This window comes from Bactrocera neohumeralis, chromosome 5 (assembly GCF_024586455.1).
Source record: "Bactrocera neohumeralis isolate Rockhampton chromosome 5, APGP_CSIRO_Bneo_wtdbg2-racon-allhic-juicebox.fasta_v2, whole genome shotgun sequence".
In the NCBI taxonomy this organism is placed as follows: domain Eukaryota; kingdom Metazoa; phylum Arthropoda; class Insecta; order Diptera; family Tephritidae; genus Bactrocera; species Bactrocera neohumeralis.
In genome coordinates, this window is record NC_065922.1 from 36,178,806 (window position 1) to 36,203,224 (window position 24,419).

At 35.9% G+C, this 24,419-nt stretch overlaps 1 protein-coding gene across 8 annotated transcripts in view; it reads right to left on the reverse strand.

The window, feature by feature from the left end:
* LOC126759836 (neuroglian) overlaps positions 1-24,419 on the reverse strand; it is a 153,749-nt gene that overhangs the window by 81,594 nt on the left and 47,736 nt on the right. For 5 of the 8 annotated variants that reach the window (XR_007667094.1, XR_007667093.1, XM_050474986.1 and 2 more), the window contains exons 2-3: positions 20,546-20,999; positions 12,562-12,691 (exon numbers count right to left, since the gene is read on the reverse strand). Coding sequence is in view for 6 of the 8 variants with exons in the window: in XM_050474986.1 (XP_050330943.1) it covers positions 12,562-12,691; positions 20,546-20,621 (206 nt within the window). In the remaining 2 variants the exon portion in view is untranslated. The remainder of the gene's footprint in view (positions 1-12,561; positions 12,692-20,545; positions 21,000-24,419) is intronic. The other 3 variants (XM_050474987.1, XM_050474989.1, XM_050474991.1) reach the window with 2 other exon arrangements.

The following is a 24,419-nucleotide window of genomic DNA, read 5'->3' on the forward strand; positions in this document are numbered from 1 at the left end:
CAAATATGTATCTTTGATATGCCATATTATAGTTTTGAAATATATGATTGTTTATTAAAAAAAAAATCGTAAAAATACCCTTTTTCTTTGTACCTCTAAAACACATCTAATCCCTAAATTTTTTCATTAATATTTAAAGGCAGAAAAACCTTCAAATTTCCCTAAACTATTAAGTACACTAGAAATAAAAAACTGAATTTAACAACCGTTGAGTTAAAATATTCCACACCCACTTTAAATTCGCACCCAAGCTAATCTAACTTCAGCACATAAAACAACACAATCCGTAGCAGCTTTGACATTGACTAATGGAAATTGATATACTAAAAGATGAACTAGCGACAGTTCAATAACATATTGGAAAAAAATTTTTGTCTACAGCTCTCCTTCAGTGTCACATACTTCAACTAAAACTATAGAGAGACATTGAAAATGTATCTATTTACGCTTTTGATTGGCAAATTCACTGTCGCATCCCGAGTGCAGGAACATCCATGTAGATTGGCAATTGCCATTAGCAAAGTAAATAAACCAATATTGCAAGATAATAGCTTTGCGGTGCTGGAAAGTGACCAAGGCTGAGCACATAGTGGAGCAAAGGCACAAACTTTGAGGATTAGTCTCAAATGACACGACTGATAGGACAATTTTAATATATTGAGCGCTACACAGGCATAGTATATGGTATATAAGAACATTATTGATGGTATATAAGAGCACTTGTCATGTCATTTTCACAACAGCCGGTTCTACGCTAGCGGAATTATATTCGATTTCATCCTTAAAAAGGGTATTATTCGGGGATTTAACGCTGTTCCGATCGTTAAAAAAATACACGTCTCGAAAACGCCTAGGAACGGTCAAAATGTTCGGAAATATGGTTACCAACGATTTAAGTAAAAATTTAAGAAACGCTATTGGATGCTCAAGAAGTCATAATTTTTTAGAAAACTTAAGGGCGGAGCCTGATTAAGAAGCTTCAAAAAATCGATTTTTTTTTGCTTAAATCTCTTTAAAAATAACCTAAGAATATATCCCCAAAGTTTTAAATGGGAATTTGAAATATTTTCGAAGCTAGAAGGCTTTTTTTTTTGCTCCAAAACCACTTATTTTTCAATTTATAAAAAATTTACAACTTTTTTGGAATTTTTTTAGTTTAACCAGAAGATAAATTATTAAAAAATATGAATCTCTTTGAATTTTTTGTTTCCGACAGAAATTGCGACCTGCATCCTGCCCGCCGTCCGACAAATGCACATGCAGATGCATCGGACAATTGCTTCCCAAAGGCAAAATATCAAAGATTTCGTATCCAAAAAATTTGTGAATGATGTTTAAATATATAACTATAAACCCTGGAAATTTTGCTTTAATCACTTATTTCTTTCCCTCCCAAAAAAATCCTTAAAGAAATCGATTTTTTGAAGTCTCTAAAGCAGGCTCCCCCCTTAAGTCAAAATCTACAAATCTTTGAAAAATAAAACATGGAAAAAAGAATACCATAAATACAATAATCCAGATTTATTTTTAGGTATAACACCTCTGTTCATACTGCAACGCACTAGACACCGTTCTGCTATGTTCTCAGCCTTAGAATTCGCTGCTGGTAAACCATTTCAGGTATCTGTGCGAATTCGTTTACATTCGCAACTCGCAACTCGTGACGAGTTGTCGTAAATTGGGAAATTAATCTTTTGCCGTGACTGTGGCTGTAGCTGCGGTTGTGGTTGTTGATGTTTGACGTTTTACGGCGTTTAGATTGCGGCCACATGGGTGTATACGTATGCGAATAACGCCACACACACACACAAATTGCAACATTGAATTTTCCATGAACTGCATTTCGTGGACTAGCGAGTTAGAGAAGGTAAAGAAAAAGGAAAAACACCGTTTCAGGTTTCGCGTGTACCACAAAAACGAACTGCATACATACATACATACTCGTATGCACATACTGCGGCACTACTAGTTGACACTGTCGTTAGTTGGACGGCCTTTCGACCGCTACGCAGCGGTTTTCCAACGGTTTTTGTGGTCACCATCCTGCGGTGGCAATCTAAATAAGTGAATGGCGTTTGTGATGAATACATAAAAAAGCATATTTAATAAACGTGTATGGATTGAGGAAAGAGCAAAATAACTGCTACTTCATTTTACGTAATTGACAAGCATGTTACGACAAAAGGCGGCAGATTATGCAAAGGAATTTTCACAGCAAACTAAATACGGCGGATCAGAATGTTTGTTTGTATGTATGTATGTATGTATGCAAATATGTAACCATAAATGCCAACCCGTTGTCTTCCGTCCAAGCATGTTATATAAACACGTAAACGTATTACGTAACCTTTTCCGAATTAACTTCATTCAGTTCGCCGCCGTTTATTGGCTCGTAGTTTTGTAGTGCCATCGTTCGTTTCTTCTCGTTTTTATTGCTTTTATTATTTATTCATGTTTGTTTTTCTTTTGTTTTTCTGTCTGTCTGTACGATTCTTGTATTGACTCGACACATAAAACGAAGAACTCTGCTGTCATTAATAAAATATTCAAAGGCAGACAAGTTGTTCTTGCGAATCGCACGGAGAATATAGTGAGAGACTGGCGATGCTGGCGCTCGTGAAGCTGCCTGGCTGTCAATGGGTAAGAGTACCACACCTTTGCGTCCCCCACCACCTCGATTGATCACCTTCGTACTACACTGCCATTGCTACATGGTCATGCATAGATGATGAGTATGACAAGAGCTGGTTTTACCAGTCAGCCCTCTTTGTTGGCGGCCAATTCAGTTTTATGTGGCTTTAATAGTAGGTCTGCTTTAGTTTCTGCTTTCGATGGTCTCGATACTTCTCTACGTTGTCTTAACAAAACTTTATTTTTGTAACTCTCAAATACATAATAATAATCTGAGTATATAGCAAAAAACATTGCTTTTCTTTGTTACCAACAGACTCTAATACTACTTGCCGACTTTTTTTTAATTGTAAAGGAATATCCTTAAAAAGAGGATGTTACTTTGCTCAATGTTTGAGATTTGATTTTTTTTTTTTTCGAAATGTGGTTCCAGAGGAAATTCCAGTTTTCCAAATATTATTAAGGGGGTCAGGTCACATGGGTTTACGGGTTTCAAAAAAAAAAAAAATTTTTTATTGTCTTATTAAATTAACATAACATCTCTAGAATATTGTCCTGAATTTTCAAGTTATACCGAGTAATAGTTTCGGAGATACAGCCTTGAGAGCTGGTCCGCTCGAGGCTAGCTAGGCTAAGAGCGCCGTCTTTTAACGCGTTTTTCTCGAAACTGTATTTTCGAAGTCGATTCGCAAGATTTCTCGAGAACTACTCAACTTTTGCAGAGGTCTTTGAGGTATAATTTTTAAGGACTTAGATGAAGGATATTTTTTCGATTGAAACTATTTGAAAAAAAATGTCGCAAAATTTACACTGAAATTTTAATTTTTTGTAAAATGTCTGCCAAAAATCCAATTTTCAGTTTTTCTGCCTTCGTTCAAGTTCTAAGTCAAGATTTTAACTAAAACACGCATTTTTTCACTTTAGAGGATCCTGTAAGAAGTTATCCTGCCAACGCGGGCTTGCATCTTTTTTCCGAGGCGTCACCGGAAATGCCGTTGCAATGGCCGAATCTAATATTTTTTTCCAAAAATTTCAGAATTTCTTTATTAATAGAGTATTTTAGTAACAATAATAATTCTAATAAAATATTTCGTTTTTTATACGAGAAAAAAATTGTTGAGAAAGGCTGTTTTTACGCGAGGAAACCCATGTAACCCCTTAAGCCACTATAAAGTTTAATTTTTTCACTAAAAACGACTTTTTTTGGGAAGCCGAAACTTTGCCAAAATTAGAGGAAATTTATCAAAAAATACTATTCGATTAATATAAAATATGGATATTATCAAAAAAAAACGTCTGATCTAACAGATTCATAACCAAATTGTTTATTGGGTAACATCTCGTCAGCTGAACGAAGACGATGACTACGTTGTACATAACGTGCTTGTTGTTGTCAGGTTGTCTGATATGTTGACCGGTAAATAGTTTACCATGACTTTGAAAAGCGCTACTGCTTTATAATTGCTCATATAAATTGTACGTACCAACAAGATAGACTATACAGTACGTTACCGAAAAATACATATCATCTGACAGATACATCACAGACGAGGGATTTAAATGCAAAAGTTATGCTAAGGTTTAACTTTGAAACACAACGTTTTATTAAAATGCTTTACTTTTTTATATTCATCACACATATGTATCACCTAAAATGCACAATAACGTAACATCACTTTTCATAAGTTTTCAGACGAAAGACAAACGATATAATAGAAAACACTCACATTGAAATTAAATTTGAGTTTTGGTTATAAAATGGTTATATATTAAAATTTTATATCTATATATGTACATATAAATTAATAAATGTAGTGAATAGTAATAAAAAACTCTCGATTTTTTGCTGATATGCTGTTTTGCATTTTGCATTTATCCTTAAAATACTAATTTTCAATTTTTATACGAAAAAATTAACAAACTTCAGTTTGTTTAGGAAACTATCAAATGACTTTATCCAACTACTACACTAAAAATGTTCTCAATATTTGGTCAGTATACTGTAAGCTTGTCCAGTTTTAAAGACTACTACCAAGCAGGCGCCGATATTGTACTTGTGTGAGTATAAACAGACGGAAGAAATTTCAAAACGAGTTGCGGTAAAATTATTGGCGGATGCTTGCTGTAAGTGTTATTAGCGGTGCATTCCGGCAATAATTTGCATTATCGAGATATTTACAGCCGCGTATTAGAAATTGTGAACTGAAAATCATAACATAAACATTTTAATTTCGCTTTATAAAATTATAAAAGCAATACAAATACTTTCGTATAGGCTTCTCCAACATATTCGCCACCTAAAGCAGACCTAACAACTCAAAGAAAAGGAGAAATCCTGTCCAATTGCTCTGAGCAAATTGTGCAAATTAAAGAATTCTTTAAGTGTTTATATCCACTTGTGAATTTCGAAAAAATTATTTGTTTTTGCTTACATGGTACATATATCGAATGTATATATTTTTTTGAAAATATGCTCAGAAAATTTCGAGTTTATCCGACAAATAGTTTCGGGGATTTGAGTGTATTTGTAAGATTTGAGGAATTTTACTCCAAAAGCTGATGGAACACAAGAAAAAAAATGGTTGCACCAAACCCTTTAAGATACAAGAAATTGTTTGCGATCGGCCAACTTGTACGCGAGCTATACAAGTATATCTACTAAAGTGAGCCGATCTGAAGAATTTCTACGGAGATCACACCATTGCCTTGACCATAACCCATGCCAAATTTCGGGAAGTATGACGGGGTGCTAAGAACACACGAAGACGATCTCGTGGCACTGCTAAACAATTAGTCGACCTAAGGAACGAATGCAATGAGTGCTTAAATGGTCTACGCCAATGGTTCTCTTCTGTGAGTCTGGAACTGGCTGAGCACAAAACAAAAGTTTTACTCATAAGCACCAGGAAGGTGAAAAAACGAATAGAACACACGAAAGGAGAGTTTGAGAATACTTCACAGCCGCAGCTGAGGAACCTGGCAGTAATATTGGACTTCAACTTAAAATTTAAGAAACATCTAGCATATACTTCCGCTAAAACAAACAAAATTTATGCAGCACCAATATGGATACAAGCAATGGATATGAAAGCGTATGCTAAAGAAATAATTGAAGTACATAGGCTTTCTGCAATTCGAATAATAAGTGCTTTCCGGAATATATCAACCGACGTTGCTGAAGGTTTAGACAGTATGCCACCCATTGGCATCCAGGGAGATGAACTCAAGCGATTATATCAGCTATTGGCAAAGACAGTGGAGAGGAACAGGAGCATCAAAATACCACAGTAGAAGTGGCAATTCCCAACCAAAGGGCGCTGCACTAACATACTTATTCCGGACATCCCCTCGTGGATCGACAGACGACATGCGGACCTGGATTTCCATCTGACTCAAATACTTAGTGGACATGGGTGCTTTAGAAGCTACAGATTCCACAATGACATTAGACCGAACTGTCCGACGTGTACAGAGTATGTAGACGACTCTGAATATGTGTTATTTTATTGCCCTCGATTTTCAAATACAAGGGAAAAACTAAAAACTCCACTCGGTGGTAGTTTTACGGTCGATAACTTAACGACACTCATGTATCAGTCGACTGAGAAATGGAAAGCGGATTAAAATTCCGCACTCCTACTTTCGATGCTTGCCTCTACTTTTGTAAAATTTACTCGTCTCGTCTCGCTAATGATTTATGTACATATATATTTTATAGGGTCTTCAACGTTTAATTCTGGCTGTTACAAACATCGTGGCAAGCTTCATCTATAAATTTCTTAACAATTTAACTTAAAATAACATTTTATGATTTTTAAAAAATCAAGGGCGACAACATTTATCTCTCCAATTTGATATAAAGCATTAGTGAGCGCAAAGTTATTCAAATCGTTCCAGGTTTTAACCAGATGTGGCAAAGTGGACTCGAATAACGGTTAAATGCTGACAGCCAAGAAATCGGGAAGAAAGTTTGCTATTGTTTTTTTTCGGAATAGTGGAGATAACTTTAAGATCACTGATGCTGTCAACCTTTTATCTACTCAGGTCATCTAAGAAATGTAGTATAAGTATATAGTACACACGTCTCAAGGATGTTCGAAAAGTTCCGCAACCCAATTAGCAGACATTGAATCTATCGTTAGCTTAGAAAATGCATTTGACATTAAATTTCAAGGAGTTATCAGATTAAATGGTAATGAGATCATATATATAGATCATCTGTATATATGTATAAACACATCCAAGAATCTTCTTCTTAATATTCGCATGTACGAAATATGTGCAAGTTCAATTTTCTTGTAGCGCTGCCAATTTGTAAAAGTCACGTTGGCAGGCGGCACAAGCAACAACAAGGCGCGTTTTTCTCTCTAAAGACGCCCAAACTCTCCACACGCCAGTTTTTCGCGGCTGCGTCTGGCATGCAATGCAAAAACCGCAACAACTGCCACTTGTTTCATGACAGCACGATGGCAGATAAATATGTACACACTGCGCGTTACACGTGTACTTCGGTGCATAATATAAGTATAGGTGGGTATGCGTTGCAACGCTAACAAATCGACTGCATTCAGAGATTTCGCCGGCTGCCGGCTGTTGTTGCTGCTGTTGCAGTTGTCTGATGATGTTGCAGCCACTTGACTTAATCACAAGTGCAATAAAATAATAATCAGCGGCAAGTAACTGCAAATGCCGCAACAACAACTACAACAACAACTACAGCAACAATCACTACATCACTCAGCGTGTATATATGGAAAGTGTGAGCGTGCGTCAGAGTGTGTGCAACACTTCAGCAAATCAGATTTCTCATGCTGCACCAAGCGTAGAACGCTGTCAGTAGTCGTTATTGTTGGCGTTGTTGTTGTTGCCGGCATTGCACTCTCAAGTACCCGCCGCTGCCAGCAACTTGATGGCGAAAATCAACAGCCGCAGCAATGTGCAACATGTCGCCGGTGGCAGCAGCAGCAGCAGCGGTGGCGATTAATCGAAATTTGTGTGGCATGTGTGTCGTCGTCGCACAGTGGGCGCAGCGGCAAGGGAGCCAAATGTGTTTATCTACACCGTAGCTGGTGCTGGTGTTCGCCTTGCTGCAGTTCGCACGATGATCTGCTCTTCACGGTAAACCAACAAATTATGCCAGACATCGTGCAAATATTAATGCGTTGCAACTTTTATGACCGTGAATTTGAAATTGAAAAATAACAAAAAAAAAAAATACATGAATTTGTTTTGCTGCTTTTTTCGGTCAACTGTGAAATATGCGAGCCTGCTCCACGCACTTGTGCAGCTTGTGGAGCTTGTAAATGTGACAGTAATGGTTAGTATGGCGGATCTATTAATAAATTCGCGATGTGGCACAGATAAGCGTGCAAAGTTGGACGCAGCAGATAGATCTTAATGGGGCTAAAGTGCTTATTAAATTGCGAATGGCGAAAGAAGTGCGTAGGAAATGTGTGTGGGATGCGAAAATATGCTTTTAAATGGAGGCAACATAAATGTCATACACAGTTAATCGGAGATTAAAAACCAGCAACGGTAAACTGTCTACTGTCTGTTAAGATGCAGTTGAGAGAAAGATAATTTTCGAGATGAATGCAAAGAATGCATTAAAAAATAATTGAACTAACTTTTGAATTAATTTTTTTTCTATTTTGTAATCTCTAATACCGGCTTAAAAATTAAAAATAAATTTACAAAAGAAAGCTTAATTTTAGCCTAACATCAATCCAAAAATGTTTAAGCAAAGAGTTGGCAACCCTAATCTCAAATAATAGTAGTATTCTAGTAAGTCAATTAGTTACACTCTCTTATATTATAATCGAAAGGTTAAATTAAAAACAAAACTGTAAAGACGTTTATGAGAAAATTTGAGAATTATCTCGCTCAACTTATGGTCAACATAGTCGGTCTACTGAGCATACTATTCCCTCCAACTTCATCAGCCATCTTGAGACCTCATTCATTATTGGATAATATTTGACCGAATAGAGTGAAGAAAATATAGCAGCCGTAGCTGAGTGTGTACACGAGAACCGTGGAAATCGATTCGGCGCCATTCGCAGCACCGCGGACTGACGTTTAGAACGACTTGACGCTTTTTACATCGAGATCTTAAATTGAAAATGTACGAAATACTGCTTTTGAAATATCTGAAGCCGCGTCCCAAGCGACATCGCTCCGCTCTATGGGCTCTTGAAAAGTTCCAAGAAGATCCGATGTTTTCGAGCCAAATTTTGTTCAGCGATGAGATTCTGGCTCAATGGGTATGTAAACAAGTAAAATTGTTGCATTTAGGATGAAGAGAAACCTGAAGAGATTCAAGAGCCGCCTTTTCATCCAGAAAAAACAACGGTTTGTTTCATCGGTCCATATTTTTTCAAATATGATGCCGGTGAGAACGTAACCGTCAATGGAGACCGTTATTGCGCCATGATAACAGACTATTTGATGCCTGAAGTTGAAGCTCATGATCTCGGCGATATTTGGTTTCATCAAGACAGCGCCACTTCCCACACATCGTATAAATCAATGGATTTATTGAGAGAACACTTCGGTAAGCAGATAATTTCACGTTCTGGGCTGGTCAATTGGCCATCAAGATCATGTGAACCTCGAAAGGATCCCCTTTATTATGGATATATTACTGAGAAAAGTAAGACTATATAGTCCTTATGATACAAAAAGTATGTTTATAATATCGATATCTGTTGGGGTTTGTTTGTGGATACCACGGTAGAAAGAATATTGAAATTTAATAACTTAAATTTATAATTATAACAAAATAAAAAAATGGTAAAAACATCTAAAACACACTAGCTATTTCAAATGCTAAAAATTAAAAGCTTCTGAGCATATGAAAATATATTGTTAATTAAAGAACGAAAATAAACAGCAGACATAAATAAATTCAAATAGTAAATCAAAGCTGTAAAAAGTCAGCAAGATGACCTCATTTTGATTGCCATGAAAATATTTACAACAAATTCAGCGTATTTTGAACGAAAAATGTTTTAAATTTTTTACATAAGCAGTGATATAAATGCTTATACATGTACATATGTATGTGTTTATTTTTATATAGTATCCGAATTTTATTCGGAAAAGTCATGGTATATAAATATTGAAATTATGCTTAAGCACAGTTATTGATGATTAATTTGAATATATGTATGTACATATGTATGTATATTTATAAGAACGTGTACAATATTTAAATTCGAATTAAAAAAGCTAGCTATGTTTAAATTTAATTACAATTATTATCACACTTACAAAAAAATGTATTTCTACATCAGGCTGAAATTAGCTTGAAAATTGAAAAGAGGGTGATGCGGTAGGAGAAAATCTTTTTTATATTTAATTTTTGGTATATAAATCAAGTGTGATAATTGTTTTCTTTGTGCCGATTTATGGTAAATTAAAAAAAAAAAACTGAAACGAATTCTAACTAATCATCATTTTTAAGAATATTCCACAATTTTTTATGAAGATTTACTAAAAAAAAAAAAATTTTATTATTTAACTTATCCAACTCTTGGTTATTAAACTCAATAAACAGATCAATTGAAAAGTCCCAGGCCTGACACATGGATAACGCTACTAGAACTAAATCTATATGATTTTTAGTTAACACTAACCTTCAAAATGTGCGTCTATAATATACATATATACTTGACAGCTGTCGGAGTATTATTTTGTGAATTACATATATCATTTTGAGTGAAGCAACTTTTTTTTACTGTGAAACAATGGATAAAAAGGAATTTCGCGTTTTGAGAAAATATTGGTTTTTGAAAGAAAAAAAACAAATACAGTTGAAGCAAGAACTTGGCTTGGTGACGAGTTTCCGAACACTGCTCCAGGGAAATCAACCATCAAAAATTTGTATGCTAAATTTAAACATGGCGAAATGAGCACCGAAGAAGGTGTACGCAGTGGACGCCCAAAAGGGGTTGTTACCGACGAACACATCACAAAAGTCCATAAAATAATTTTAAATGACCGTAAAGTGAAATTGTTGGAGATAGCATGCTAAAGATATCAACTAAACGAGTACATCGTATTATTCACAAATATTTGGGTTTGAGAAAGCTCTGTGCAAAGTGGGTGCAGCGTGAGCTCACTTTTGTCCAAAAACAACGAAGAGTTGATGATTCAAAGCAGTGTTTGGATATGCTCAAGTGTGATGAATCCGAGTTTTAACGTCGATATGTGACAAAGAATGAAACATGGCACGCTCTATAATTTCATTGCGAAGTTCAATCCAGAGTCAACCGAGTGTACTGCACACGACTAACTAGTTCCAAAGCGTGGAAAAGCCCAAAAGTCGACTTGCATTGTTGTAATGTCTGTATTTTGGGATGGGCATGGAATAATTTTTAATGACTGCCATGAAAAAGGAAGAACCATTAACAGGGATTATAATATGGCATTATTGCACATTTGAAGTAAAAGAAAGGGGTAAATCACCAAGACAATGCCGCGTGTGACAAGTCTGTGAAAACGATAGCAAATATCCATGAATTGGGCTTCGAATTGTTTCTACATCCACCGTATTTCATAGATCTGGCTCCGAGCGACTATTTCCAGTTCTCAGACCTCAAAATAATGCTTGTTGGGAAAAAATTTTCGTCAAATGAGATGGTGATCGCCGAAACTGAGGCCGATTTTGAAGCGAAAGCCAAATCGTACTACAAAAATTATATCGGAAAGTTGGAGAGTCGCTTTAACCAGTGTATCACTCTTGACTGGAACTATGTTGAATGAAAAAAAAAAGGAATTTTGACAAAAAAATTGCTTCCTATGATCGGCCAGGAACTTTTCAATTGACCTGTTACAACTATATGTATATTACTGCCAGATGTTTCTAGTTTTTACCCTACGAAATTTCAAAAACAATTTAACTTTTTAGACCCTCGTCAAAATTGGACGCAACATGTGTGGAAAGTTAATAAAAAAAAAAAAACAGAAAATTAAAAATTACAAAAAAAAGTTGTTGTTTTTCCTATATAAATTGAATTCTTTAGGCAGATTTTCCACAACAGCCACTAAATTGTTTTCGGACATCAGCGCCACTAAAAATAAATCGCGTCGCTAGAAGAGCTAAAAGAATCTACTATGCTATGCTATTGTTACTAAATCATTTATTTATTTTTATTATTTTTACTCCAACACGCATTCCGCAGGCGGCTGAGAGTGCTAGTAAATAAAATGAAGCAAAACCAAAGAAATATATGTATGTACATATGTATATAGGTTCAGCAATACAAGGCGGTGGGTATGAAAAAAAAAAAATAAAACTAATTGATGGCAAAAAAAATATATATACATATATGCATATAAATTAAAAACAAAAATTATAAAAATATAAAAAAATTATAAAAAAAAATTATAAAAATATAAAAAAATTAAAAAATATAGAAATATATTAAAAAAAAATATATTTAAAAAAATATTTAAAAAAAATAAAAAAAAATCATTCACTGAGATCTTTTAAATTCGATGAAAATAATGAAAAAATTAATTTAAATTAAGCGCGAATATTTTTTTCGCGCATTGCTTCTTTGAAGAAAATTTATTTTCTTTTTGCTACTTTCTATTCCTTCATTTATTTATTTTTTATTAAAACATTGCTAGCGCGTAAATTCCTGCTGTGCTAATTGCAATTTAATGCGACATCGACAATTGCTGGCGCTGGCATACCAACTAACTCACACCGCCCCTTTTCAACCACTCACCACAAGTGGTGAGCTACACACTGAATTAGCGACTGCATTGTGGGTCACTTTATAAATAATGTGGATATCTGTTTATATAATTCATATAATATTAAGTACAAAACATTTTTGGATTTGATTTTGGGCACTCTGTGGTTGCCTTTTGTCAGCAAATTATATGAAATTTATGAAATTATTATTGACTTTTGCCTACCTTGGGTCTGGTTTTCCTTCAGCTTCACACTCAATGATGAATGGTTTATCACTTTCCTTATTTTGTACTGCGACTTTGAAAAGCAGTTCATCTGTTGGGGGTTGTTTTATAATACGAGGCGGTGAATTTACTGGAAAAGAAAATAAAATAATTATTATTATTATAGTAATTATAGAAAACTATTGAGTAGACATGTAAAATACAAAAAAAAAAAAACAAATTTAAAAAATATAATATTAAATAATATTAATAAACATAATAAAAATTAAATTATATAAAAAATTAGAAATTAAAAAAATTAAAATAAAAAAATAAAAATTAAAAGAAATATACATATATACATATATAATTAAAAAGAAAAAAAAACAAAAAAAAATAAAAAAAAAAAAAAAAAAAAAAAAAAAAAAAAAAATTTAAAAATAAAAAAATTAAAAAAAAAAAAAAAAAAAAAACTTAAAAAAAAAAAAAAAAAAAATTAAAGAAAAATTTAAAAAAAAAATTAAAAAATTAATGTAAAAAACTTTAAAAAGAAAAATAAAAAAATAAAAAAATTGAAAAAAATTAAAAAAAATGACCAATTATTTTAATATTTTAAGGGTATATTAATACATATTTTAAATTTAAAATTTTTTTATTTAAATAAACATTGTGGAAAAAATTTTAGGTTGCATACGATCTACTAGAAGATAGTTTACAATCCATGACCTACGGTCGAAAAACATTTAATTTACCTAAAATTTTGGTCGGTTTTGGCCTGTTGGGTTATTGTGTGAAGAACTCTATACAGAACATACAGAAAAAATTTATAGTGATAGGATATGTGTCTCTGAATCAAGCAAATGTTCTTTTAAGAAAACCCCGTTTAGAGATGATGGAACAGAATGAACTGGGCGGATATTCGCTTTAGAAGCCTCTAACTCAAAAACTATTTGAGCCATCGACCAATAATTTTGGTATGTTATGTTTAAAGGTATAACCTATCGAAATATGAAAAAAATCGTTTTTTTATTCCACACTAAGTAGATGCGCCCCTTGAGAATTACATTAACGAAATTTTCTTTTACCCAACTTTTCCAACTTGTTTATGAAAAAATGCAACTTTTTCTGCTTGTTCATAAAAAAAATACAAAAACTTAATGAGCCTAAATTCCTTTTTATGAACTTCTACAATTTAAAAATATTCGGAAAACTTTCGGCAGAAGCTATAAAAATTATGGATTCATAATTTATACAAGCAAAAATGCGATTAAAAATTCCACACCTTTAACCCCAGCAATATTTTGGCAGCAGCACCGAGGAGTGAATGTGAAAGTGTGGCACTAAATATAAAAGTTTGAATAAACACATTAGTCAGCGAACTTAAATCATGAATGAGCCATTACAAAATTTATAGCGAAAATGCATGAATGCACTTTATGAGTTCGGTATAAAACAACGAAAACAGGCGACATGATGGCAACAATGCCACCGCATAGGAGCGAATAAGGTAGAGAACAAAAAAATATATATACAGTACGCATAAAAAATATATAAAGAATTTCGAAATAGAAAGTACGTGCATGTGCACTATCTACTATAATAGGTTGTCCTGTAGGAACATATTTCACTAAATATAGTATCTGAGATACTATTTTTAAATTTTGTACTTCATAAAACATATACCGAAATGATCAAAGGAAATATTGAAAATATTGCAAGAAGATTCTAAAATTACGATAAATGTGTGGGAGTGTGGACGTTGTGATCTCTAATTACATGCCATTACATATACTTTAGAGTTCCTAACATATTATTGCTCCGAGCTCATTGTATGTACGAAGGTTTGAATCCCATAGAAATGAAAATGATTACACCTCGTTGGTACCACTGTTGATATGGAAAATATACTACGGCTAAACTTTCGACTTATGAAGATCATGAAAATGTCTGCGAATAATGGAGCGACATTCACCATTTATTTGGCGACTTTAAAATTATCTTCGACACCACCCAAAGTAGTTCACTTTATATAGCTATGAATGAATTTGAATCCACTTGCAGAAAAGTTTTTCCTACAAGCCAAACACACATGACATCCCTTCACGACTCACGCACAACAGGTGTCTAAAAATACCGGCGCATGTTTACATTTTTATCCGCCTTTTTTCATGAAGGCGTGAATGCGCTAATTCACCTGATATACATACATACATATATACAATGCACACTCTGTGTATTCTAAATAGAACTTGAACGTTCAGTGCGTACAGCGCATTCAAACAGACAGACAGATAGACAGACAGACCCTCAGTTGGAAATGCGGCCAGTGTTCACCACATTCACCGACATAACACTCGCGAACGTAAACATCTATTTTAAAACTTTGGCATGAAAAAGTGTGGTATTAAATGAATTTGAACTGCATGTCCACGCAATTACTTAAGGAAAGTAGGCCAACTAAAAAAGTCAGGTGGCAGAGTTCAATACTTTGAAGTAAAAAATGGAAGTTGAACGTGTTGAGATCGCCTAAGTATCAAAATGTAGGTATTTCAGTTGGTGCATATCACGAACGTGTCGGTATCAGCGGCACACAGTTGACATTTTGCTAAAGCAGAGAAATAAAGATTTTTCGACAAAATGTTTTAGAGTAACTCTACATACATATATCTGACGTGAGATGTGTTGACTCGGACTGGTCCATTAAAACTGCGCGAGAAAACCGAATCCATCCAAATTTTGGAGTTGGATTGGTACAATTTTATGTGTCGTTTGATCTCTATAGGTCAATTAATGTGTATTTGGCAGCTGTTTGTTTACGATGTCAAACTTTTTTGGCGATTTTTATGTGTATATTGGGTCAATGGACTCATAGCGCGTTCTTCGATGCGGATTTTTTCAGTTTCGAAAAGAGAAAAAAGTCGCAGAGAGCCAAATCTGATAAATATAGTGGCTGTACGATCTCTCGTTTCGTTTTTACCAAAAAGTCAATCACAATCATGCTAGAATGTAACGGATTCGGGTCTTTTAGCTTCATACTCAAAACATTAACTAAAATAAATTGAGTCGATCCATAACATACATAGAGATCTCCTGTGTTCAAGCACTATTTCCTTAACTTTTTCAATGTTATCGTCATTAACAGAGGTGAATGGACGACTTGCATGAGGAGGTAAGTTAAATACTTGTGTTAGGTAAAAATAAGCCCCTTCCGGGCTTAAGGCCCCTAACTTTCGGTGGCAGCAAGTTGGAGGTGTCTAAAGTGGTCAGATTCCTTAGCTCCACATTAGACTCAACCTTACCGTGGAGTAGACATGTGGATTTAACACTGTCCAAAGCCACCAAGGCACTCATGATATACAGACGCCTATCCGCAGATCCTTGGGCTGCAAGCCAGGTATCATAAGGTGGCTGTATAACATGATTGTAAGGTCTATTGTCCCTTATGCAGCAGTTGTTTGGGTATCCAAGGCAACGCAGTCTTCGATAGGCCTTCAACTATCAAAGCTGCAAAGACTCGCCTGCGTCTGCGCTCAGAGGCAATGCGCCCTTGCCCAACCGCAGCACTTGAAGTCATGCTGTTGCTCACACCGCTGCATCTAATGATCAAACAGGTAGTTAAAAATAATATGCTGCTCATGGCAAAAGGGGGTTTTAGCAAAGGGAAGATAGTGTCGTCTCAACAAATAAGGACCTTGGGGGAAGACACACCACTGGCCCTTGTTCCAAGGGATTGAGTTACGCTTTTAGTGGAGGAGTGTATGGAAAAGCTGAACCGCCTATCAGTGTGCAACCGGGTATACCTAATATGGGTGCCGGGCATAAAGAGGTAGCCGACAATGAGCTGGAACTATCCTGCTCTGCAGCAGCGTTCACGATGCTGAGGCCAGAACCATGCATTGCAGTGGGGTCCCACACTATAAAGGAGCTGCTCCGCACGGAGAAGATTGTGGCGAGAGAAAAGCATTGGCAGCAGACAGCAGTAATGCGCCATGCCAAGCTACTTCTGGGTGGGTGCAACCTTGCAAGGTTTAAGGAAATTATAAAGCTCACCCGAGACAAATTCCGCCTCTTTGTCGCGCTCTATACAGAGCACTGCAGGCTCGGGAAGCACTTGTCCAACATAAGCATAGTCTCTTTCGCAAACTTCCGGTTCTGCGACATGGAACAGGAAACTCCAGAACACCTGATCCTGATGGCTCACGAAATTTGCCTACCTTCCAATCTATCTATCTAGGTAGAATCGCCAAAATATTTCTGGAACTATTTTAGGGCAATGACTCCGTTGGAAACAAAAAATTTTAAGCAAACTCGTTGTTAAATTTTTTTCTTTAGTAAAAAAAAATCGCCGAAACACACACTAATTGACGCATGGAGATTAAACTTCGCACAAACATAAAAAAAGGTCGTACCAATCTAGGAAAATTTGTTTATCGATTTAATTTTTTCATGTTTGATCTTGAGTGTACCAAAGGAAATGCTGTAATTGCAGGGAGAGAGAGGATTTCAATACTGGATAATTTTGCCTTTTTGGAGCTCAGAAATTTCAAGAATTCTCATCAGATTATATTCAATGTAAGTATGTTTCATCTTTAATTAATTATTACTATTTCTCACACCATTATGTATTCCCAAGGATATCGCAACGAATCCACATTTGTGGCCTCGCTAAGCAACCACTTCTAAGCTCACTGTCAAATTTAAGCTCAACAAGCCGCAAACTTATCTATAATTAGATAACTCGCCACATTCATAGGCATTTAATCCAATATGAAAACAGAGGTCCTTTGACATCCTTTAGTAAATTGGAATCATCATTTTGTGTTGTAAATAATCTGCCGATTGTCATGCCAAACATAGAGCGAAGATAGCGAAGGAGGTTTATAAACAAATAATGCATGTGTCTAGTACACGATCCAATTCAAAATAACATTGAAAACCGACAACAACAGCAAAAACAATAGCATGTAATATGTGTGGAACACAGTTTGAAGCACAATAGATTAATTTAACACACACTTTGCATAGACGAATTGACTAAAGAGGCGGGCCACATAGAAAGATGAGTGCTTTTGAAGTGGAGAAACGACGGCAGACACTCACATCGTATGATATACATATGTACATATGTATAAGCTCTCGTTTTAATGTTTAAGCACAGGTCTATCGAAACGGCGTCATGCCACAAATTACAAGAAAATCTTGGACAATTGTTTGCCTTCACGGGGAGTGAAGCATAGGTAACTAACTATGCATATACGAATGTATGTACTATATATAAGTATGCATATAATACCAGCGGATTGAATGAAGCATAAAATAGGCGGGCTGCTGCATGTTTGCTTCTGACGTACCGTCTCTAGACTGATAGCGGCCCCACTGCGGACAGCTCCGCCGAAATGAAGTGAGACTAGTGAGGCTGCGCCAAGCAAATGGGTGATGGGCGATATGTAAAATGATGTTCCCGTCACAGCTTTAATGATTGAATGCAATGAATATGAATGTGGTTTACACGACGATCAAAAACGTTCGGAGCCGTGAGCAGAGTTGCTTGTAAAGCATGCAGTTGAAGTGAAGGTACACCAAATGATGTGGGTAATAAATAATATTTGTTAAACATTTTGAATTTTTTACAACATATGCCGCAGTAGGTGAGAAAAGTTGTTTGTGTGAATTATGACTAACTTTCACTGATAGAAAAAAAAAAAGAAAGTAGAAGTTGAACAAAAATGAAGTGTTTAATACAAAGTGAAGTGAAAGATTTGGAGGTTAGAAAGAAGAGATGCATTGAAATGAAATATTGTGCATTAAAAGTCAAAGAAATGTTCAACAATGGCAAAGAAATTTTTGAATTGTGCAGCCGAGTTGAAAACATTTGTAAAACTATAATAGAAAAGATTTGGAGTTAATGAGAAAGCACAAGTAAGGTAATAGCCGAAGGTATGAATGCTGGTTTTATAAGCGAAGTTGTTAGTGTAAGCATTACAGAATTTAAGATCTCGGCATATAGTAAGTAGATTCGTGTTAAAAAGACACTCCTCTACAAATTTTCTTTCTTCAAGTATACTCTTCCGAGCTGGCAAGGAAAGGTACCCTAGTTCCGCTAACAGTAGCATGAGATATCTGGTCTTCGCGGGAGCTTAGCTACCGCTACTATCGGTTCATGCGCTGTCGCAAGACCTTCCTGGCTCAAGATCAATCTTAAAAGATCCTAGTGAGTTCTCTGCCTTTAGTAAGGGTAGTCTCTCCCTATTGTTGTGGATAAAAAATCCGGTCCGTTCCGGTTACGTAGACCCGACTGTCGCGAAACTCGGACGAGAGCGCTACAGAAGCTGTATGGGAGAAGATGAAGTGAAAAAATCTCAACGTTTCCTTCTTGATTATTCCGCTTTAGCGAGTTCAAGGCTTAAAGACTTGAGAGCTCATACTCAGATATCCCACCGAACTTTGCTAACTTATCCAAGAGAGGAGTTACATTTTTATGGCTACAAATTACTGCATACAGCAGTACCAGTACCAGTCTTTGGATCAACCATCAAATTCAACCTAATATATTTCTTTCGTTCTTTTTTGAGAAGGGGTTCTGAGATATCTTCCGCAAGCCGAACTCCTAGTCATCCATTGCATATTTGCTACCTATGCTACACAGCAGAGGATGGGGTCATGTGTAGAAGTTCACGCAAGTGAGAAAAGTTCTCTGATTGCCATTCACTTGGGAGTGGCCAGAAATTATTATTTTACATATGGCTCAAGCAGCTCACGACTTCCGGTCTTAGATCAAGTATCCTCTGGGTAGCCTAAGAACATCCGTTTGAAGGCGAGCTAAAGTGAGAAGGCGAAACATCCCTCCCCAGGGTTTTGCGCTGGGTTTGCGACCCGCCACTTAAAAAACGCCCCTAATCTAAGGAAGAAAACGATGAGCTGTATGAGATATAGAACGACATTGATATAGTTCAGCGAATTAAAAGACAGCGGTTAGGTAACAAGTTCGATAACTTGTTGCCATTTTCAGATATTAATGGCACTTCTATAGAATTGGCAAAAAAAAAAGCACATCCGATTTTCACAAGCTTCTTTGGGGAAGAAATTTTCACCAACAAATTCATTCGACATACACATTGAGCAACCCGGAACTTCTCACGTGCCTCTATTGATGTGTGTAGGATCTGGCGTTGTCCTGATGGAACACAATTTCTCTCCTATTGCTCTATTGTTCAAAGTACAGGTCCGAATTATGAGTTTGGTCGTAGAGGAGTAGCTTATTTTAGACAATGTACTGCCAATCCCACTCAACACCTTCCCCATCCCACCTTCCTGATCGTCAATCCTGGATTGGCCATCATTTGAGCTAGCTCACCACGACTTAACCACGACCGTTTTTGCTTGCTTGACATTGCCGTAAATAACCCACTTTTCAACACCAGTAACTATCCGCTTCAAAAATGGATCGGTTTTGTTGAGATTCAGCAGCGATCGCAAATGGAAATTCGGTCATATTATTCATTTTACATTATTCACGTTTCCATCCGCCTGGCTTGCGTTTTCGCTTTTACTGAAGAAAACTGTTAAATATGGCGTCACTTCTCTTTGCTGGAGTCAATCTTTGACGGGCGCAATCACAAAACTTTCTGAAAAGTTTGTTTTAATATGAATTCTTATCTTTATGACGACATATTCGTTCACACGAGATACAGGCTACTGAAGTCGTCTAATAGAAAAATAATGGATTTCTTTTTACTAGATCTATTACATTCTCAAAAGTTCAAAGAACCAATCGTAAGATTTGGAATTATGTTAGTAACTTTAAGACTATATTTCTTATATGAAGAATAAATTATTAACTCGGCTATAACCGCGTAGGCTGTGTCTACGCCGAAGAATAAATTGTTCAAATATTCAGTCAGTATACTGCTTCGGAGGTATTAATCCTAATAATCGAGTTCTTACTGTACATATGTATATATAAGCGTAATTTTACAACCTCACAATTACATTAATATTTACTTACTTTTACTCTCTGCATTTGTGGAGCCTAAAACAGCTACCAGCAGCAGGACGGCCAGCATTTGTGTTAGCCGACCCATCCTGGATGTGTCTGATGTGTGGGTTAGGTATGTGCCTATAGACGTTGCTCCCGCACGCAATACGAGCAGGATGCCGTTGATGTTCCTTGTTTGTAGTTGTGGTTATTATTTATTCGCTCGCCTTCGGGAGAAGAGAGCAGTATGTCTGGAATGTTCAGTCTATGCAAATATGTAGTTACGTGAGAAGCACAGACATTTGTATATTAGTATGTTGCTATATGTACACTACACAAATGTATGTACGGGGATACGTGCACAAATGTACTCGTATTATATGAATCTAATTCAATCCGTCTAAGTGCTACATGCACGAACTAAATGAGTGTCCCTGGGAATAACTGTACACTTATGCAATTTTAATAAATTTGTAAATTAAACCTAAATTGAAATTCAAAACAAAAAAAAAACAGATATATTATAAAAGAAGTGGGGAGATGCAATTCACTTAAGCACAGAACACTAGAACACTAAAGCACACAGTCGGTAATGTAAGTATGTATGTCGTAAGCTTCGCACGCGAGCTGGAATGAGAAGAATAAAAAGAAAAACATTTTATTAGAATTTAGTTTGTAAGTTATGGCAATTTCTTCTAAGCTTGATTAAAAATAGCTCTCGATTTGAAATTGCAGTGGCATTTTAATAATTTACGATAAATGTGGTATTAATATTCTCATATAAAGATATATATATAAAGAGAATATATATAATGATCAATATATTGCTTAATAGAAACTTAAACTTAACGGAGTTCGTCACTATAGTAAAATGATAAGCCCGATAAGACTTGTTGATGCTGTAATGTCCTGTTGATGGCTTGAATTACTCGTATTATTTAAATATTTTGTTCAAATAGATGACTAATAGAGCAATTAGTTCGATAGTTATTAATTCGAAAACTTTCAATATCGTTTCAAACATTACACCAGCTCTGGGGGCCTATTCTGTAACTCGATTTTCGGATTTTCAAGCCAATTTTCGAATAAAATATTCGTTAGCTTTCGAGTTGTAGAAAGCAAAAACGAAAATTGTACGTATTTATACTGGCACAGGGCGGTACAACTTTCGTATAATTATAAAGTAGATCCGAATTTCCAATAGAATACATTTTCGAATCGAGATACAGAATAGGGCCCCTGGTTCGTAATTCTAAAATATACAAACACAACAGAAAAGGGGTTCAAATGCGTAATTGAGGAAACAGATAAGTTTTCGTACACTGTCGTCTACACAAGTTTATCAATTCCGGGATCAGTTCTCAGTTCTCAGAATACTATTTTTCAACGTTGACCTGATTGTCATTAAAATTATGGAGGGAGGGGACTTCTCAAACCTGCTGAATGACAGTGAAAGCATAACACCGGGAGATGGTGAATCCGATTCCGCAATCGATGACGATGGAGCGGACATTTCATTGCCCGACCATGAGAAAATTTTATTAGCAATTACCCGTCTAAAGAACAACATAGCGGCGAGGACCGATGGATTGCCGGCCGAACTATTCAAACACGGCGGCGAAGAACTGATAAGGAGCATGCATCAGCTTCTTTGTAGAATATGGTTGGACAAATGCATGTCCGACGATTGGAATTTAAGTGTGCTCTGTCCAATCCACTAAATGGGGCACCTCACAATCTACCCTAAATATCGTGGAATAAGCCTCCTCATCATCGCTTTTAAGGTTCTATCGCACGTACTGTTACCAACTGATAGAACTTTAACAATGCGACTTGAGGCCTGAAAAATCAACAACAAAAAGAATCGACGCACACCACCTCCTCGCCGATTTCAAAGATGCTTTTGACAGCACGAAAGAGAGCTGCCTTTAAGCCGCTATGTCTAAATTTGGTATCCCCGCAAAATTACTGTGGAAACTGACGTTGAAAAAATCTCCGTTAGGATCGGGAAGGACCTCTCCGAGCCGGTCGATGCCAAACAAGGTTTCAGACAAGGTGACTCCCTATCATGCGAATTATTCAGTTTACTGATGGAGAAAATAATTCGAGCTAAAGTGCTGAATAGAGAATATACAATCATTGTCCTCAACAATCGTGCCGTTAGTTTTGCTTTTTCCAAACAGGATAAGGAAACGAAGCAAATGGGTGTGGTAGTGAACGAGGGCAAGACGAAATATCTCCTGTCATCAAACAAAAACAAACAGTGGTCGCGCTCGCGACTTGGCTCCCACGTCACTGTTGACAGTCATAACTTCGAAGTCGTGGATAATTTCGTCTATCTTGGTACCAGCATTAGCACCAACAACAACATCAACCCCGAAATCCAACGCATAATAATTCCCCCCGCGGGTAAAGTTAGAGGAAGAAGAAGACCTCCTCTCCGTTGGAAATACCAAGTGGAGAAGATTCCAAGTGTAGACAGGACTTGGAATCTCCAATTGGCACCAAACAGCGAAAAAGAAGAACTTCTAGCGCGCTGTTTTTAACTCGGCTATAACCGCGTAAGCGGTGTCTGCGCCAATAAAGAAGAAGACCTGGTTTGCAAGATGTTTGATTTAACAAGAGAACCAGCGTTCTTAGTTGTCCAAGTGAGATCACTGTTAGGATCGACCTCTTAACCTAACCTAATCTAATCTAACATCTTTCAACCAAACCAAACTTATGAAATCTTTACAAGCCAACAACTTTGAAATGTAGAATGTAAAATCTTTCAAAGTAAAGACAAATTTGATATAATGCAAAATGCATCACTCACACTATTCACAAAAAATGGTGCGATTGATAGACAATTTTCAAAATCTTTTAGATGATACGTAAAGCCTTGCGACAATATTCTTGTCGAAAATTGTCCACTTGTCAAATTCAAAAAATCTATCTCTGTTTTGTTAATATATCCACTGTACAAATATTTGAGAATAACCTACGAAAATTTTAAGCATCTGCCAAATAGTTTAAAGGCGTCTTCGAAACACTGATTTTAACACCGGTGAGCCAAAGTTCTATTAAACGGCTAGACTTAAAATTTTCAGGCGACTTTCTTAGAAATATTTGTCAGATATTGATGGAAGGAATACAATTTTGACAATACCATAATTTCAATTTCTTGATACTCTTATATATGGACACAACCCCCTAAGAGATATAAGTTCTAATATCCCATAAATTGATAACAGACTTTCTCAGAACTAATTTGGACATTTATTACAATTTGTAAATCGTCCCTTTTCATGGCTTTAAAACATTGACTATCACTGCTCTAAGGAATGTTTATGAACCACAGCGTATATACCTATCTCCAACAGCAGACATTAGAACGATCTGCTTAAAACAATCTATGCGGAATACAATGTGTAAAATTAAGTAAAATTAAATAACAGTACTAATCATAGTAAAACCATAACTACAAGTATATTTAATATCATATTTAAATAGGAAAGCTTAACACCGATGCTGCTCTGAACCATTTTTAATACGTGCAACCAGCTAGAGTCCACATTGTACTAGCTCTACGACTCGTTTCCCAAGATAAACTTAAATGAAATTTTTAATTGGAACAATCTAAAGCAACGAATCCGCGTTTTATCAGATGAAAATCGTCTCAGGCTTAAGATGACCCAATGGAACACTAATAATGATACACGCAACTTAGGATCGTCAATATTTCTGGTAGATAATTCTATTTATGTATGCTGGAAATGCTGGAAAACCGGGTGTTAATACGGATACAGTTAAATTATGTTGCCCGACATAACATTCTTATAACAAAACTATTATACATATAAAAAATTGTTGAACTTACTTTGTCGCCTATCATTTTCAAAACCTATATGCCTTTACACAGTAC